At 41.0% G+C, this 18,609-nt stretch overlaps 1 protein-coding gene across 2 annotated transcripts in view; it reads right to left on the minus strand.

The window, feature by feature from the left end:
* The window catches only part of PTPN23 (protein tyrosine phosphatase non-receptor type 23), a 29,313-nt gene extending 12,315 nt beyond the window's left edge, over positions 1–16,998 (minus strand). The window contains exons 1-2 of one of the 2 annotated variants that reach the window (XM_081285169.1): positions 16,794–16,998; positions 5,513–5,587 (exon numbers count right to left, since the gene is read on the minus strand). In XM_081285169.1, coding sequence (XP_081141295.1) covers positions 5,513–5,587; positions 16,794–16,877 — 159 coding nt within the window. In that variant the 5' untranslated portion in view covers positions 16,878–16,998. The remainder of the gene's footprint in view (positions 1–5,512; positions 5,588–16,793) is intronic. The other variant, XM_081285170.1, reaches the window with a different exon arrangement.
* Positions 16,999–18,609: the final 1,611 nt, after the last annotated feature.

The raw sequence follows: 18,609 nt of genomic DNA on the forward strand, positions 1-18,609 counted from the left end.
ACTGGGCTGGGGCTCAGCAGTAGTGCACTTGCCTGGCATGTGTGAGGCACTGGATTTGATTCTCAGCACCACATACAAATAAATAAAGGTCTATCAACAACTAAAAAAATATATTTACAAAAATTAAAAAAAAAAAAAAACATTGATAGAAACTGTCCCTGAAAAGACCAGATGGTGGAACTACTAGGCAAAGACTTTAAAAATTATCATTTTTTAAGAGCCTCAAAGAACTAAAAAAAGATGTGAAGAAAATTATATATGTAAAAAATGGAAATATGATAAAGAAATAGAAAACCTAAAAAGACACTGGGTGTGGTAGTATACAGTTATCCCAGTGGCTCGGAAGGCTGAGGCAGGAGGATCAAAGTTCAAAGATAGCCTCAGCAACTTAGTGAGACCCTGTCTCAAAATAAAATATAAAAAAGGCTGGTATGTGGCTCAGTGATTAAGCACCCCTGGGTTTAACCGCCAGTACCCTCCCCCCCCCAAAAAAAAAAAAAACACTAAAGAGAGACACCTCCCCACCTGCCCTCACTGCCCCCAACAAAAAAAATCCTGGAGCCGAAAAGTGTAACAATTGAGATGAAAATCTCACTAGGAAACTCAAAGACAGATCTGAATTGACAGAAGAAAGATTCAGCAAACCTGAAGATAGAATGATGGCAATTACTGAGTCAGAGGAATGGAAAGAAAAAAAGACCGAAGAAAAGTGAACACAACCTAAGGGACCTGTGGGACATCATCAAATGAACCAACATAAATATTATGGAAGTCCCTGAAGAGAAGGACAGACAATATCCGAAGAAATAATGGTGAAAACCTTCCTAAGTCTGATCAAAGCCATGAATATAAACAAGCAAATAAACATGAAACAAGCTCAACAAATTCCAAGAAGGATGAACTCAGAGACCCACACTGAGACAAGTTATAACCAAAGAGAAAATCTTGAAAGAAGCAGTGAAAAGCAATTCATCACATACAAGGGATCTCCAGTAAGATCATCAGCAGATGTCTCACCAGAAACTTTGAAGACCAGAAAGTTCATATTCAAAGTGCCAAAAAAGAAAAAAAAGAAAGAAAAGAAAAAATTCAACCAACAATCCTATATCTGGCAAAACTCTCCTTCAAAAGTGAGGGAGAGGGCTGGGATTGTAGCTCCGTGGTAGAGCACTTGCCTAGCATGTGGGAGGAACAGGGTTTAATTCTCAGAACCACATAAAAAGAAAGGTATTGTGTCCATCTACAACTAAAAAATAAGAAATAAAACAAGTAAAGGAGAATTTAAGGCATTCCCAAATAAACAAAAGCTGAGGGAGTTTGTTACCAGTGGACTTTCATTGTAAGAAGTTCTTAAGGGATTCCTGCCTGTTGAAATGAAGGAACACTACACAGTATAAAGAAATAAAGATCTGGGGGCTGGGGATGTGGCTCAAGCGGTAGCGCGCTCGCCTGGCATGCGTGCGGCCCGGGTTCGATTCTCAGCACCACATACAAACAAAGATGTTGTGTCTGCCAATAACTAAAAAATAAATATTAAAATTCTCTCTCTTTCTCTCTCTCCCTCTCTCTTTAAAAAAAAAAAAAAAAGAAATAAAGATCTCAGTAAGGGCACATACATGGGCAATTATTAGAAACAAAACCCAAAAAACTTTAAAATTATTTTAATATTATTTTAACAATGTTATGTGACATTTTTTGTTTTCTACATGATTTAAAAGACTAATAACATCACTCCTACACTCAATCACTCTTACTTTTTAGGGAATGACAAAATCTCCTACACTTTGAAATTATAAATAAAACTTTTACTTAAACCTTCTTCTATTATTCAGTTGAAAAAAAGTTGTTTTTTGGGGGGCTGGAGATGTGGCTCGAGCGGTAGCGTGCTTCCCTGGCATGCGTGCGGCCCGGGTTCGATCCTCAGCACCACATACAAAGATGTTGTGTCCGCCAATAACTAAAAAATAAATATTAAAAAATTCTCTCTCTAAAAAAAAAAAAAAAAAAAAAGTTGTTTTTAACTACTAAAACAGAATGGGCAAGTGAGGTGAATGGCCTTTTTGACAATGTTCTTCTGTTAAGAACCGTGTCACTTTCCTTAAAAGTCACACATGTTCCTCTACTCCGGCAAAAAAAAAAAAATAAATAAATAATAATAATCCACATATTAAAAGCCCTCAGCTAGCACTATACTCAATGATGAAAGACTGAAAGCTTTACTTTAAGACCAGGGAACAAAACAAGAATTCCTGCTTTTGCCATTTCTATTAACATGGTGGTCCTAGCAAGCAATCAGGCAAGAAACAGAAAGGCATTCAAACTGCAAACAAAGAAGCAAAATTTTCTCTGTTCACAGAAAAGATTATCTTATGTCCAAAAAAAATAAAAAACCTTCAAGATTATCCTCAAAACTCTTAGAATAAACAAATCAGCAAAGTTGCAGGATACAAAATCATCACAAACAATAATCGCATGGGTCTCTATATAACAACAGTGAACAATAAAGTCTAATTTATAAATTAGGCACAGTAAGAGATTAACAATAATTAATAAGATAGGATAATAACAACATTATACTAATAGTACAAGTTATGTAAACGTAAACGTGGTCTTTCTAAATATCTTACTGTACTATACTCATTCTTGTGATGATGTAAGATGATACAATGCCTAAATGGTGAGATAAAGTGAGGTGATATAGGGTTAGGCTACTATGGAAGGTTTACCTGAAAACAAGTAACTGCAATATAGTAAAAATTAACCAAGCCAATCAAGATGAACACTAAGTTATTAATGGACAGACAGCACATACAGCATGAATATCCTGGACAAAGGGATGATTCACATTCCCTGTGGAACAGAGTGGGACAACATGAGATTTCATCACACTACCCAGAACTGTGCACAATTTAAAACACAGATTATTTACAGAATTTTCTGTCTGATATTTGCAGGCCAAAGTTGACGACACAAGCCAGGGGTGGTAGCGCACAACTGTAATCCCAGCAGCTCAGGAGGCCGAGGCAGGAAGATTGCAAATTCAAGGCCAGACAGCAACTTAGCAAGACCTTCTGCAACTCATCGAGATCTTGTCACAAAATAAAAAATTAAAAAGGACTGGTGGGGGGCAAGGTTGTGATTCAGTGGTAGAGCACTTACCTGGCATGAGTGAGGCATAGGGTTTGATCCTCAGCACCATATAAAAATAAATAAAATAAAGGTATTGTGTCCAACTACAACTTAAAAAAATAAGGGAAAAAAAAAAAAGGACTGGGGATGTAGCTCAGTGGTAAAATGACCCTGGGTTCAATCCCTGGTACCAAAAAAACAAAGTTGACCACAGATAACTGAAACCATAAAAAGTAAAATCACAGATCAGGGGGATGACTCTACTCTTTAATAGGTACACAAAAATTAAAAAGTTAGAGACTTGTATGACAATGTGCATACACTTAAAGCTACTGAACTGTATGTTCATTTAAAAAGGGTTAACTTGGTAGATTTTATGTATATCATAATTAAATTTTTTCAAAATATTTATTTTTTAGTTTTAGGTGGACAAAATATCTTTATTTTATATTATGTGGTGCTGAGGATCAAACCCAGTGCCTCATGTATGCTAAGCAAGCACTGTACCACTGAGCCACAACCCCAGCCCCACAATTAAAATTTTAGGACAATTTTTTTAAAAGTTAGCTAAGTTCCTTGTAATAAGGCTTCTAATAAATAATACATATTTTTTCCATAATTAGTTTATGAACTATTGTATAGTAATGTATTTTCCCTTGTGTTTATTAGAAGTTAAGAGAGTCTAAAGTCTGTAATGGTGTGATTGAACCTGAATTTCAATGATATAAATACTAATTTTTTAAAAATTTTTTTAGTTTTCAATGGACATTTATTTTATTTATTTATATGTGGTGCTGAGAATCGAACCCAGGGCCTCACACATGCTAGGCAAGTGCTCTACCACTGAGCCACAATCCCAGCCCATAAATACTAATTCAAAGCACATATCAAAGGCAGATACTATGAAGGGAAAAATGAGATGAATCAGATTTATAAATATTAAACATGTATAAAATTTGAAGTCTATTAAAAATACAATAAACAAACACTATTGTTTTGGAAAAATATTTACATGATATAAGGGAGCGATATCATTAATGTATGAAGAAGTCTTATAAATTAGTAAGGAAAAAGCTACAATACCCTATTAAAAAAAATTAATAGATAATTCCCAAGATATAAAACAAACCCATTAACAATTATACAACTCTATCATTAACCAAATGACTAAAAATTAAACATCCTTTTCATCTATCAGACTGCCAAAGTTGACAAGGAGTAGCAGGACCAGGTACATATCCTCTTTGGAAGTGAACAGGAAAAAGTGTACCCCACTTACCCACTAACTCCTTGAGACATGGTCCTAGAAAGGCACACATATGCACAGAAAATATAACAATATTTTTTACAATGATGAAAAGTTGAAATGGTTTAATATTCTCAAGAGGAAGCAGGTTAAATTATAAGGCAATATAATGGTCACAGGTCATTTAAAATACTCTTATCATATGTTCATTGATACAGGACATAGTCATAGATTATCAAGTGAAGAAGGCAGGTTACAAACCAGTACAGGTGGTGAACAGAATCCTACAGTGATTTTATATTATATATATAGTGTCCCTCAGTATTCACAAGGGATTGGTTCCAGTATATCTGCAGATACCAAAATCTGAGAACGCTCAAGTCCCTTATATGAAATGCATGGTATTTGCATGTAACCTCCAGATTACTTATAATGCCCAATACAATGTAAATGCTATATAAATAATTGTTACTACTTTTTAGGGAATAAAGACAAGAAAAAAAGTCTTTTTTTAAAATGAATGTTCTTTTATTTTTTTATTTAAAGAGAGAGAGGGAGAGAGAATTTTAATATTTATTTTTTAGTTATTGGCAGACACAACATCTTTGTTTGTATGTGGTGCTGACGATTGAACCCGGGCCGCATGCATGCCAGGCGAGCGCGCTACCACTTGAGCCATATCCCCAGCCCAAGAAAAAAAGTCTTTACTTATTCAGTACAGACTCAACCACGGAAGTTTTAACTACATTTTCAACCTGTAGTTGATTGAATCTGCAGATGTGGAACCCATAGACACAGAGGACCAACTAATGTACAAAAAAATTACAAAAAGGTGTTTTAAGATTTTATTTTGGGGGCTGCAGTTGTAGCTCAGTTGGTAGAGTGTTTGCCTTGCACGTGTGGGACACTGGGTTCGACCCTCAGCACCACATAAAAAAACAGTTAAATAAAGGTATTGTATCTGTCTACAAACTAAAAAACATTTTTAAAAGATTTTATTTTTGTTTTTAGTATTTTCGAATGTTTCTACTATCAATTTCACTGCTTTTGCAGAGGAAAAAAATAAGACTACAGTTCTAGGTGTTTTGTTTACCTCTCTATCAATGTCATGACTACCTAAAAATACCATCATCTTACCTGTCTGAGCAACTCCAGCTTCTTCAGTTCCTCATTGTAGGCTTCTGGGTTCTCTCCATAATTCTTCAGGACAAACTAAAAAGACAAAGAAAAATGCAAGCTAGTGAGATAATACACACACACACACACACACACACACACACACACTTCCCCCACCCTGTGATCTGGGCAATCATCAGTTAGGATATACGATCAAGTCTAGACCCATAACTGCAAGCTTGTCTCCCAGCCCGCCAGGGAACTCTACCTTCAACAATGGGCAGCATAAGATGCTGAGCAAGCAATTTCCTCCTACTTAGATCACAGTGGAAAACAAGACTGCACACCCTACGTAAGTACCCTGGCAGGTCCTCATACTACTGTGGCCTGCTCTACAAAGTCCAGGATTCTGCCAGCTCAAAAAGCCAGGCAACTTAGCTGGCTGAAATGGGACCCTAGGAGAATCCCCTAAAAGGTCACAAACTCACAAACTCAAACCTCCCTCCAGAATTGGGCCTTGCTTTGTTCTGGAGTGACAACCATAACTCTAAGCACATGTAGGCAAGAGGCACCAAACAACAGTGAGAGTACAAAGCTTTCCTCACCTTCCTATTTTCCTTTCTGGGAAAGTGCACCATAGAAATAGGTGATCTGCAGTGTCCTGTCTGCAGAGACTGCCCACATCAGAAAGGGGACTGGCATGCCTGCCCACAACAGTACTCACCACCTCAAAAGCTTTCTTTCTTAAAAAAAAAAACTCTTAAAATATTTATTTATTTTAGTTGTAGTTGGACACAATACCTTTATGCATTTATTTATTTATTTATTTATTTATTTTTATGTGGTGCTGAGGATTGAACCCAGGGCCTTGCAAGTGCTAGGTGAGTGCTCTACCGCTGAGCCACAACCCCAGCCCGCAAAACCTTTCTAGAGGGTGAGCATGCACACCAGCCTAGAGGCCTGGACCAAACAGCCCCTTGTTCAACTAAGATAAAAAGATAAGGCAGCTGGAACCACCCCTGCTACAATACCTGTTGCCTGGTGTGTTCAAATTCTGAGGGCCAGACCTACCAGTTCCACAAAGGACATTAATGATCAACTCAAGCTGAGGCCCTAGCCAAGGCATGTGAGGTGAAAAAGGGAGGAAGCTGAGAAAGGCTGTCTAGTAGCACATTTCTCTCACAGCAAGTCTGCAGCCTGCCCAACTTTCCTGTGGTCCCTTTTCACAGAACTAGCCGGGCAGAAACCTACAAGATTGTATGACAGCTTCTATCTGTTCTAGCAGGCAAAGGGAGCAGAAGGACAGATAGAAGGGAGGTACTGCAGAATTAATTACAGCACCATCCAGTTACTGAGTCTAACTCACTCTTCTGTTCATTTGGTTTCTGAAATTCCCTGTATCTGTGAGCTTTTTCCTCTGTTCCCCTGCCACCTCTGGCCTGGACAATCCACCCATTCAAACCCATCCCAACCCAGGCTTGAACTATCTTTCTAATACAACTCTAATGTCACTCCTGGCTTTCAATCCTTCTGACACACACACACACACACACACACACACACACACACACACTCACACACTCTCTCTCTCTCTCTGAAAAAATAAACCCCAAACACTCTTATCTCGGGTTAGTGATATCTTAATAAATATGATTTCTTTTTTTTGAGAGAGAATTTTTTAATATTTATTTTTTAGTTATCGGCAGACACAACATCTTTCTTTGTATGTGGTGCTGAGGATTGAACCCGGGCCGCACGCATGCCAGGTGAGCGCGCTACGGCTTGAGCCACATCCTCAGCCCAAGAAATATGATTTCTAAAGAGAAATATTGGGGCTGGGGCTGTAGCTCAGTGGTAGAGACTTGACTAGCACGTGTGAGATACTGGGTTCGATTCTCAGCACCATATAAAAATAAATAAATTAAATAAAGGCATATTAAAAAAAAATAGCTGGGCATGGTGGTGAACACCTATAATCCTAGTGGCTCAGGAGGCTGAGGCAAGAGGATTTGAGTTCAAAGCCAGCCTCAACAAAAGCGAGGTACTAAGCAACTTAGAGAGATCCTGTCTCTAAATAAAATACAAAATAGGGATGGAAATCTGGCTCAGTGATTGAATGCCCCCGAGTTCAATCCCTGTACCCCCCCAAAAATAAAGAAATACTATAATCTAAAAAGAACATGCTACAATAACTTCCTAAAGCCTCCAAGACGAAATCTAATCTTGGCACAGAGTTCATGACTTTTTGCAACCTGCTCCCAACATCTTTTAAGAATTGTCCTCTGGCACATCTCAGGGACACCCACCCCATTATACTTTGGAATGACTGACCTCAGGTGTTAAGGCTTGTTACATGTTTTCCCCAGACCATGTGTTCACAGAAGGGCCAATGACCCACCCTTGCCATGCCAAACAATAAGAGTGAGTAAAGGTAGGCCTTATTAGAAAAATGTGTGCTCAGTAAATGGCTGCCTTTACAGGAAAGGGAGAAAACAGATGGCAAGAAAAATTCAGAAGATGAGGCATTTTATCCAACAATGAACCCAGTCTCTTCAAAAGTTAATGTCATTTAACAGGTAGGGACACTAGGGATGTATCTCAGTGGTTAGAGTGCTTGTCTAACATGTGCAAGGCACTGGACTTGGTCCCCAGCACCACAAAAAAAAAAAAAAAGTAAATATAAAGGCAGGCCTGGTGGTGCATGCCTGCTACTAAGGAGGCTAACCCCAGCTACTCAGGAAAATGACAAATTTAAGCCTGGGCAACTTAACAAAATAAATTTTTAAAAAGGGAGAGGGAATACCTCAGTGTTAGAGCACTTGACTAGCAGCTCGAGGCCCTGGGTTCAACTCTCAATCTTGCAAAATAAATGAATAAAAATAAAAAGGAGGAGGCAGAAGACTATTCTAAATTAAGAGTGATTAAAGCAACAATAAACAAGTACAATATGAAAACTTAAGACTGGATCAGAATTTTTAAAAAAGCTCTAAGATATTTTGGGGTAACAGGTGAAACTTAAATAGTAAAGAATTATCACAAATATTTGTAAGTATAATAATACTGTAGTTATATAGGAAAATATCCTTACCCTTAGGAAATGCATGCTGAGATGTGTCCAGGAGAAAAGTGAGGATGTCTAAAACTTACTTTCAAAGGGTTCACAGGATCAATCAATCTATCTATCTATCTAGAACAAATATGGTAAAATATTACCATTAAGATGAGGTAGTAAAGCTGGTAGGGTAGCTCAGTAGTAGAGTAAGTGCTCTGGGTTCAATCCCCAGCCCCACTTAAAACAAAAAATTAAAAAACACTCTAGATACCAAGGATTTGAGTGAGCACTGCATTAATTCTTCCAACCTCCCTCTCAATGTTTGAAATTTAGAAAATTGCTTTAAGAGTTACTGAAGAACTAAATGATACCTGAAAAACACTTTCCCCTTTTTGGGTCCTTTAAGAAGGTAAAAGCCATGAAAGAAATGCCCCTGAGCCAGGCATGGTGGCACATAGTTATAATCCCAGCGGCTCAGGAGGCTGAAGCAGGAGGGTTGCAAGTTCAAAGCCAGCCTCAGCAACTTAGAAAGGCCCTAAGCGACTTAGTGAGACCTGTCTCAAAAAATAAAATGAGCTGGGATGTGGCTCAGTGGTTAAGTGCCTTTGGATTCAATCCCTGGTACAAAAAAACAACAAAAAAAATCTCCTTAAAAATATTCAACTACATGCATGCGCGTGCGCACACAGACACTCTCTCAAACCTTAATAATTTTCGAGGATTCAAAGACACCGTGAAGCCCATTTATGCACTCTTGGTTAATAATTCTCCCTCTGGGCTGGGGATGTGGCTCAAGTGGTAGCGAGCTCGCCTGGCATGTGTGCGGCCCGGGTTCGATCCTCAACACCACATACAAACAAAGATGTTGTGTCTGCCGAAAACTAAATAATAAATATAAAAAAGAAAAAAAATAATTCTCCCTCTGATTGATCTAAATCCTCCTCCCTTACCCCCTCCCCCATCAAAACAAAACAAACCTTCGTAAATATAAAATATAAAACTATAAGGTAAAACTGAACTATCTAAATGAGTATGTTCTTTAATTCCCTTTTAGTAAGAGATTTTAGGTTTACCCATCTTCAGGTTAGAGAAAATAAGTAAAAGTGCAGCCTAGAGGCCCCATGAAATAGAAGCCAAAGGAATCAGAGGGACATTGGAGTGTCCTAAAAGGTTAAGAACATCTGTCCCTGCTGTTCACCCAATGGTGAAGGGGAAAGAACTGCTGTCTCCACCCCCTGCAAATTGTCCTTAGAGACACCTGCAACCTGCCTCACTGCTCCTCGAAAATGAGCAGCAGCAGACACTACTGAGGTCTTACCACAGGCAAGGCACTACGCTGAGGGCCTAACAGTCACTCATCTTTACATGCCCCACAAGGTGGACACCATTATGATCATTACCATATGACAGATGAGGAAATGAGGAAACTGAGGCAAAGAAGTTAGGGGGCATTTGTCAAGGTTCCAGTCCTAGTAATTAATGGGACAATGACCAAAACCCAGGCCTTCATGCTCTAGAGCCCAAGTTACATCTTAGATCAATGTGCTTCTTTTTAAAAATATGATTCCAATAAATAACTCTGGAAAATGAGCAGTTAAAATAATTCCCTTACCACTAAGACCATAGAGCAGCCAGGATGTTTTTGAAACCCTGACAAAATCCTCTATGACTGTTAATTACTCCCCACTACCAAAAGGAGGAAAGAGGCTGAGTGAAGTCAAGAATAAGGAACAGAGGGGCTGGGGATGTGGCTCAAGTGGTAGCGCGCTCGCCTGGCATGCGTGCGGCCCGGGTTCGATCCTCAGCACCACATACCAACAAAGATGTTGTGTCCGCCGAGAACTAAAAAATAAATATTAAAAATTAAAAAAAAAAAAAAAAGAATAAGGAACAGAGACCCTCCCAACCTCCCTGTATTCGGAGACTTTGCAGAACTCCTAACAGTCAAGCAAGGACTCTGAAACTCCCAGCAAAGCTTGAGAAGGCAGCCCTGCAGAAGAGACACTGAAAGGACACTACGCACCTGCACAACAGACAGAGGACCTGGATCAGCTGGGGTTGCTTCTGAGAGAGCAATACTCGTGGCAAGGTGGGGGGATAGAGGTGAAAAACAGCAAGAGACTGGCTTCATTTCCAGAGAAATACCAAGATACAGTTTCAGGTTTTAGCTGTTGCCCTGAGCTGCTATAAAATCTGGGCTTGGATTTTTTTTTATGTGTAGAACGGGGTTAATATTACCACTCACAGGGCTATCATAAAGACTTGAGTTGTTTTTTTTTAATATAACTTTATTTTATTTATTTATTTATTTTTATGTGGTGCTGAGGATCAAACCCAGGGCCTTGCACGTGCGAGGCGAACACTCTACCACTGAGCCACAACCCCAGCCCTTAACATTTGAGTTATTTTCTAAACAGGGAGAGAATGCTCAGCTGAAAATACTATTTAGAGTATGTCAAAACCTGTACTAAGGACTCAAACTTTTTTTTTTTTTAATCTAGTACTGGGGATTGAACCCAGGGGTGCTTAACCACTAAGCCACATCCCCAGCCTCCTTTTTTAAGAAATATATATTTTATTAGAGACAGAAATATATATATAATATATAAATATATATTATATATTTATTATATATAATATAAATATATATTAGAGAAATATATATTTCTTAAAAGGGCCTCACTAAGAGACCCTAAGAGACTGGCTTTGAACTAGTGATCCTCCTGCCTCAGCCTCCCTAGCCACTGGGATTACAGGTGTGCACCATCACTCCTGGCTTCAAACATTAACTCTTGATTCTCACAGGCTTGTACAGTTCCACTTAACAGGGGAGAAAAGTGAGGATCAGATTAGTTATGCGATTATTTGTAGCAGTTGAAGGAGCAAAGAAAGACCTAAATCAGAGTCTGGCTCCAGCGGCTATGTGTTTTCCTTGTTACTTTATTCAGTCACACATGGCACAGAATTTTATAGCTAATGATCACTGGAAATATATATCCTGGGTCCTGCCATTATAATACTATTGCTGAATGTCAAATGAGACAAATTTTATTAAGAGAAGAGAGCAATGCCAAGGAAAATCATCCCCTTGGTCCAGTTAGCAAGCCTGAGAGAGAATCACAGGGCAATAAGTACCCAGCACGAGAAAAGACTTTCATCCTGTCCTAGTCTAATCCCCACATAATCTTTGAGGCCTCTTTCCCACATCTCATCTGAATGGTCCTTAGTTTGTCTGAACAAGTGAAAACTCAAGTTACATCTCATAGAGGGTGCTAGAGCTAGACAAAGTCATTCAGCCCACACTTGTAAGCCCACTCTTGTCTTATACAAGTATTTATTACTTCCCAAGTAAAGGAAGAATCCTAAGTGAAATAGATATAGGCCCTTGGAGTATGAGATAAAAGTCAGAGAATAAAGTAGACAATCCAGGTCATCTGCGCCTGGAGCCACTCTGCTGTAAAACACAAGAGGGAAAGACAAGTTCAGGCGGACCAACTGAGTGACTCCAAATCTGTGATAAGAAATTAATACAGTTCAAACCACAGGTAACTAAAAATGTCCAATACCCTCATTGCCAAGTACCCAGAGGCCTTTTAGGCCTTTGATCCTCTCATTTAACTTTCTCTGTGTGTGTACATATAAGCTTTTTTCTTTTTTTTAAAGTGTTAGCTATCCCATGGGAAATCTGGAAGGCAGGGAGTAAGGGACTTCCACAAACCAGAAAAACCAGGCTCTATCTAGATGTAAATAAGACGAACAGTAGTAAGAAGAGCCAACAAGTGTGTGCAGTCTGTGTTGGAAGTCAACTGAGTGATCAGACAGTGAAGACTTGTATGAATTCAGGGAAGGGTAGTACAACTGCCAGGCAGCCAAAGGGATCCTAATGAGATATGCTTCAACCTACATGATAAGCAGAAGCAAACAAATTCCAGTAAAGACCCAAGCAAGGACAACGACCAGATGTGGAAGAAAGTGTGGCTGAAAGTTCCCATTGGAGTGTCCTGGTGAAGTGAAGTCTTAGAGGCAAGCTCAGCAAGCAGCTGACAGGCCTGAAAGGCAGGCAATTTCTCTGGAGGACTCTAGGAGGAAAATGGAGATTTACAGATCAATTCAATCCAAGTGGGAAGAGGTGCAAGAGAAGCCAAAGGAAATGCAAAGAGGCTACCAACTCACACTTCATGGATTACTACTTGGATGGCTAGAAGGTAAGCTCCAGGAATGCAGAGATTTTTGTCATCAACCATATTCCCAAGGGTGGCACATAACAGGCACTTAATAACTATTTGTTCAATACAAGAGGCAGGGATGGATGCATCATTTCAGTTCAAGTGAGCCTGACTTGAGCTCAAGTGCTATTGGTTCAGGGCAAGTGTTTGGGAAAGAAAGAAAAATCTTTAAACATGAACACTTGTGACCAAATCATTCACTGATAAAGAGCAGAAGTCATCCTTCTGTTTCCAGTGAGTCAGCAAGATCTCTAAAGTGCAAGTAAGAAGGCACAGGGCTGCATTTGTAGCTCAGCGGTAGAGTGCTCGCCTAGCACGTGTGAGGCCCTGGGTTTGATCCTTAGCAACACAAAAAAATAAGTAAATAAAGGTATTGTGTCCAACTACAACTAAAATAAATAATAAATAAATATAAAAAAAGAAGGCGCAGGGTGGACTGGGGGACATGGCTCGCTAGTAGAATGTTTGCCTGGCATCCACAAGGGCCTGAGTTCAACCCCCAGCACCAAAAATGAAAAAATAGAAGTGCAAAGCCAGCAGCACTTCTTCACTAAAAAATCACTTGGGCCCAGGTATACCAAACTAAAGTTTAGCACTGCAGTTCAAAACCAGTTTGCTCTTTTAACTCCTATTTCCCATTATTCTATAAATGGAGGCACGCCCATTGGAAATGAAAAAATCAATATTGTTAAAGATAAATCCTGGGGCTGGGGATGTGGCTCAAGCAGTAACGCGCTCGCCTGGCATGTGTGGGGCGCTGGGTTCAATCCTCAGCACCACATAAAAATAAAGATGTTGTGTCCACCAAAAAACTAAAAAATAAATATAAAAAAAAGATAAATCCTTCCCAAGTTTAATTTAATGGAGTTATCTGAGTAAAAGCAAGAATACAACAATTTGCAAATCAGGCAGTCCTCCAACCAGTGTAGGTTCACAGAATTCCAACAATATCATCTGACAAAATTTATATAAAAACAATGAGACACAGAAAACTTAATTGACTACAGCTTAGTCTATCAATCAGTCAACTGGTTACAGCTTAACTAGTTGGTTGTTAGTCTAATTAAGTGGTTACAGGGCTTCCTGAAACCAACCAAGTGACAGTGATTAAACCCAGTGACTGTGATTAAACTCTATACTAGTTTGGTCTTTTGGACCCAGTCCAAATGTATGTCTTCCCACAAACTATACTTAACAATACTAACCACCATGAAAGGTTTTGTCAAAAACCTAGCCCTCACAATGAAACTGTCTAGAAACTCCTATTCATCCTTTAGAATCCACTTCTAGCAAACATCCCAACAGCCCCTCCCCTTAGATCAGTACTTTGGTACACTGCAAATACTTCTCTTACACTAATGTCATTGCACTAATTTTTAAATTTTCCCTACCAGACTATGAATTCCATGGAGAAAAGATAGATTCATTTGTCTGCAATCACCAGGACTCGGCATAGTTCTTGAGAGGCTGACATAAATAGAATCAACTTTTAACTTTACTATTCTAAATTAAATTATTTCCCCCAGCTCCGAGCAAAAAGATAGAGAAAGACAAGGGGACCAGTGGCTCTAGAGTTAGGGAAAGAAGAGTTCCCAGATTACACTGGCTTCTGCAGAAGGGAGGAGTCCCATGTCTAGGGAAACAATTATTTCTTGAGCAGTTCCCTTCACAGGGCCCCAGGTGCTCTCAGGAAAGTCACTGCTCACAGTATCTTACTGGCTTCACAAGATTGACCAGTAAAAAAAAAAAAAAAGTTAAAACAAAAACATCTCCCACGAGTTTCTGGGCTGAGAAATCCACTGAATTTCTATATAGCTAGGGTTGCCATAATTAAAATCTAATCTAAGTTCCCTCTTGACTGTCATTCAGTTATTTGAGAAATACTTTCCTGAATGCCAACTATGTAGAAGGTATTCTGCTAGGTTATGAGGAACATGGAGATGCTGTTTAGAGATTCCAACTGAAAAGGAGGAGTTAAAACAGCACACATTACTGTCATCAAGGAAAGGAACAGAGTGAAATTCAGAGTATTCCACTCAGGGAAGATTAATCCAGATGAAAGGATTAAGGGAGAGAGCTCAAACTGGACCTTAAAGATAGAACGAGTATACACCCATTAAAGAAGGACGCTATCACCACATTACAAGGCAAAATTGAGAGCTCTAGGAGGAGGAATTTCATGACCATAAGTACAAAACAGGGGACACAGCATGTTAAGGAAATGGCTATGAGCAGAATCTGGGACACCTGTACCAGAAACACATACATCAGGCACAGTAGGGTTTGGATTTTTTGGTTTTTTAGTTGTAGATGGACACAATACCTTTATTTTATTTTATTTATTTATGTGCTGCTGAGGATCAAACCCAGTGCTCCACCCATGCAAGGCAAGCAGATTACCACTGAACCACAACCCAAGCCCAATAGTAGGGTTTTGATAAATGCTGAAAGAAGTGAACTAGATTAGGGAGAACTCTCAGTGGGAAACAAAGATATTGTCTTTAGCTAAGTGCAGTAGTATATGCCTATAATCCCAACTACTCAGGAAGCTGAGGATGGAGCATCTCAAGTTAGAGGCCAGCCTGGGCAACTTAGGGAGACTCTGACTCAAAATTTAAAAAAATTTAAAGAGGACTTTAAAAACAAGTGCTCTACCACTGAGCTACAACACCAGCCCCTCAAAATAAAAAATTTTTAAAGGGCATATGGGGTAGCTCAGTGGTAGAGTGCTTGACTAGCACTTGGGATTAAGCTGGGTTCAACCCCCAGTGCCCTAAAAAAAATAATAGTAATAATAATTGGCTCATTCTGTAAAGCTAGAAAGCAAAAAGTTTTGCTATTTTAGAAAAACTCACCTGGTTGTATTTTTACAAAAAAAAAAAAAAAAAAAAAAAGCAGATGTGGAAAGAGTTAACAAAATTCCGGAATTTTAGATCAGTTTATCTAACTTCCTGGTTTTACAGCTTGGGGGTGTAGTTCAATGGTACAGCACTTGCCAAGCATGCATGAGGACCCTGGGTTCCATCTCCAGCCAAGGAGAAAAAAAAAAAAGGAATGCAAACTAACAGTGCCTGAACTAAGGCAGTGGTATCATGAAAAGAAGATGGGAGAGAGTTTCTTGGGAAACTACTTCCAAACTCACTTTCTCTCTCCTAGTTCTTTCTCCAAGTGTGTCACCCAACTTGTCTGCTGCTTACTCCAGCAGCTAAAAACCCCAAGGCCTCCCACCTGCAGCAACCTCCAGGTTGTTCCTTTTAACTTCTACTCTGGCCCTCAATGCCACGGGGCAGCCGGTCCTAAAGCAGCAGCTAGTTCAATCACCACTCAATCTCTCACAAAGAAGCCCCTTGCCTCGGTCAACATCAAACCCGTCTACCCTCTGTTCAACACAATGACTAGTAAGGTCTCTCAGAGAGCTACAACACAACATGTTGTCCGGGCAGTTTTGAAAAGCGGTAGCCCTCCTAAAAACGGCAAAAATTGTGTGTTTAGGTTCAAAAAGGTTTTCGAATAAGATTCTTCTTGTGAAGAGACCATGCAGAATTGTAGTCAGCGTCAGGGGCTGAGCATCTCTATAGGCCACCGGGGGTTGCGATACGCAACACACATCCTGTGCCATCCTCAGCATCTGTCCAGTGGGGTCGTGGGTGAAGAGCCCACCAAGGGCCAGCCGAGCAGCAGAACTTGCACGGTCTGGGCTGCCCACCGCTCCCAGTGGGGCGGTCCTGCCGTGGAAACGGGCGGGGCAGTACTGGGTTAGCACGTCGCCCTTAGGAAGTGGAGCCTCCGTGGGACTGCAGGGTGGCCCGAGGCACAAGTAGGGAAGCGGTTCCGGCAAGGATGCGGGAGCTTGCTTGCGAGGACAAGCAAGAAAGGGAAGGACTGTCCGCGAACGCAGGGGTGGGCGAGGCGGAGGAAAGCCGGCCTGCGACAGGGCTTCACAGGGACGGCGAACAGGGGGCGTCACGCGCTGCCAGACGACTGAGATCCGCGGCGGACAGGGAAAGGTGGGAGGAACGCTCACCTTCTTCACGGCTGGCTGGAAGAGGAAGTCCCCGGCCTCCTTCAGGTCCAGCCAGATCATGGGCATGCGGGGCACAGCCTCCATGGCGACAGCTCCCTGCGGCCACTGGCCGCTCCCTTCGCCGCTTAGTTGCGGATTCAACCGCGCGCACGGCCCCGCCCCTCCGCGCCGGAAGTCGCTCGTCACGCGGAGACGCAGACTACCCCACGGCCTCCTGGGAGGCGCAGTCCGCCCCGCGCCGCCTTTTACCCAGGTGGTCTCCGGTTGCGCATGCTCGGTTTCCTTCGCGTGGAGGAAGTCGGGAGGGGAAATTCCGCCGAAGGAAAAGGGTTTCTGGGAGTGGTGGTTTCTGTCCGCTGCGCGGCGAGGTCCCGCCCACTCCGTGCTCAGTATGGGCCAGTTAGAGAACTTCACTGGGTATTTATAGTCCCAGTATCCTCGAAGGCCGCGGAGGACTGGGGCTGGGGTTGTTTGAAGTTGGTGCGCGGCAGGCCGCGCGGGAGGAGTAACAGAAAACATCCCTCAAGGCGGTGCGAGGGAGGCTTCCGGGCCATTCCAAGTCTTTGAGGACGCACCGAGTGGAGACTGGCTTGTTTAGCCCCACTTGGAAGGCCTGGCACTGCCTGAGAGAACAACACGTCCTCTTGTGGTAAAAGGAAAAGAGTGGACTTAAGAGGACCTAGGAGCTCCCAGGCTCCGGAAGGGCCCTTGTCTCCAGAAAGGCGACCTGTAGGGCAGAAATTTTTAAATCCTATGTATATACTACCTAGTTTTAGAAATAAATAGAGAATGGTTTGCAGATAGTGCAAAGTGGAAGCCTTTTGTTGTCTTCCAGGAGAGAAGTGATGGTGGCTGCAGTTGGGGGAGGTAAAGAGTGGGCAGAGAAACTTTGTGCCCACTTTGAAAAACATGTGAGGACTATTTTGGCGATAAAATGATCAGAACTAGGCGTGGATGGATTTAAGGGGAAGGAGGATGTCAAAAGATAATCTCCAAGTCCCTAGCCTGTGTAGTTGGTGGCTGCCGTCCTGTTTGACATGGTCGGCTTCAGGTCTGTGAAGCTGGAGATAGATACCTTCAGAGGAAATGTGGAGCAGACCACGAATGTAAGATGTGGACTCATAAAGCAGGCTTCAACTCCAAAGCAGGGTCCAGGTCTCCTTTGCAGTGAAACCAGAGCCTTTCAACACTCAGTCAAGGGCCTACCTTCATGCCAGCTGGACATAGAGCAAACAGGAAAGAAAAAAAGCACACCAATATTCATGGCAGCGTTATTTACTATAACCAAAAGATGGAAACAACTCAAATGTCCAGCAACAGATGAATAGATAAACCAACTCAGTTATACATACAGTGGATACTATTCAGCCATACAAAGAAGGAATTTCTGATATACTAAGCGAAATAAGGTAGTCACAGAAGAACAGATATTCTTTATGATTCCACTTATACCAGGTACTTGGTGTATTGGAATTCACGAAACCAGAAAGTTGGATGCTAGTTGCCAGAGGGTTGGGAATGGGGGAGAATGGAGAGTTATGTTTTAAAAACAACTGTAAATGGATACAGTTTTATTATGAGATGATGAAAACATTCTGGAGATTGCTGATCATGATGGTTACACACCAATATGAATAGGCTTAATGCCACTGGGCTGTACTTAAAAATGGTTAAAATTGGGACAAGATGAAGACCAATGGTAGAGCATTCGTCTAGCAAGTTCAAGGCCCTGAATTCCATCCCCACAGCTGAAGGGGGAAATAAGTTAAAATGTATGTGTTGCCACATTTAAAAATAAAGTACAGCTGGGGTTGTG

The sequence above is a fragment of the Spermophilus citellus genome, assembly GCF_964194105.1.
Source record: "Spermophilus citellus genome assembly, chromosome: 3".
NCBI classification, from domain to species: domain Eukaryota; kingdom Metazoa; phylum Chordata; class Mammalia; order Rodentia; family Sciuridae; genus Spermophilus; species Spermophilus citellus.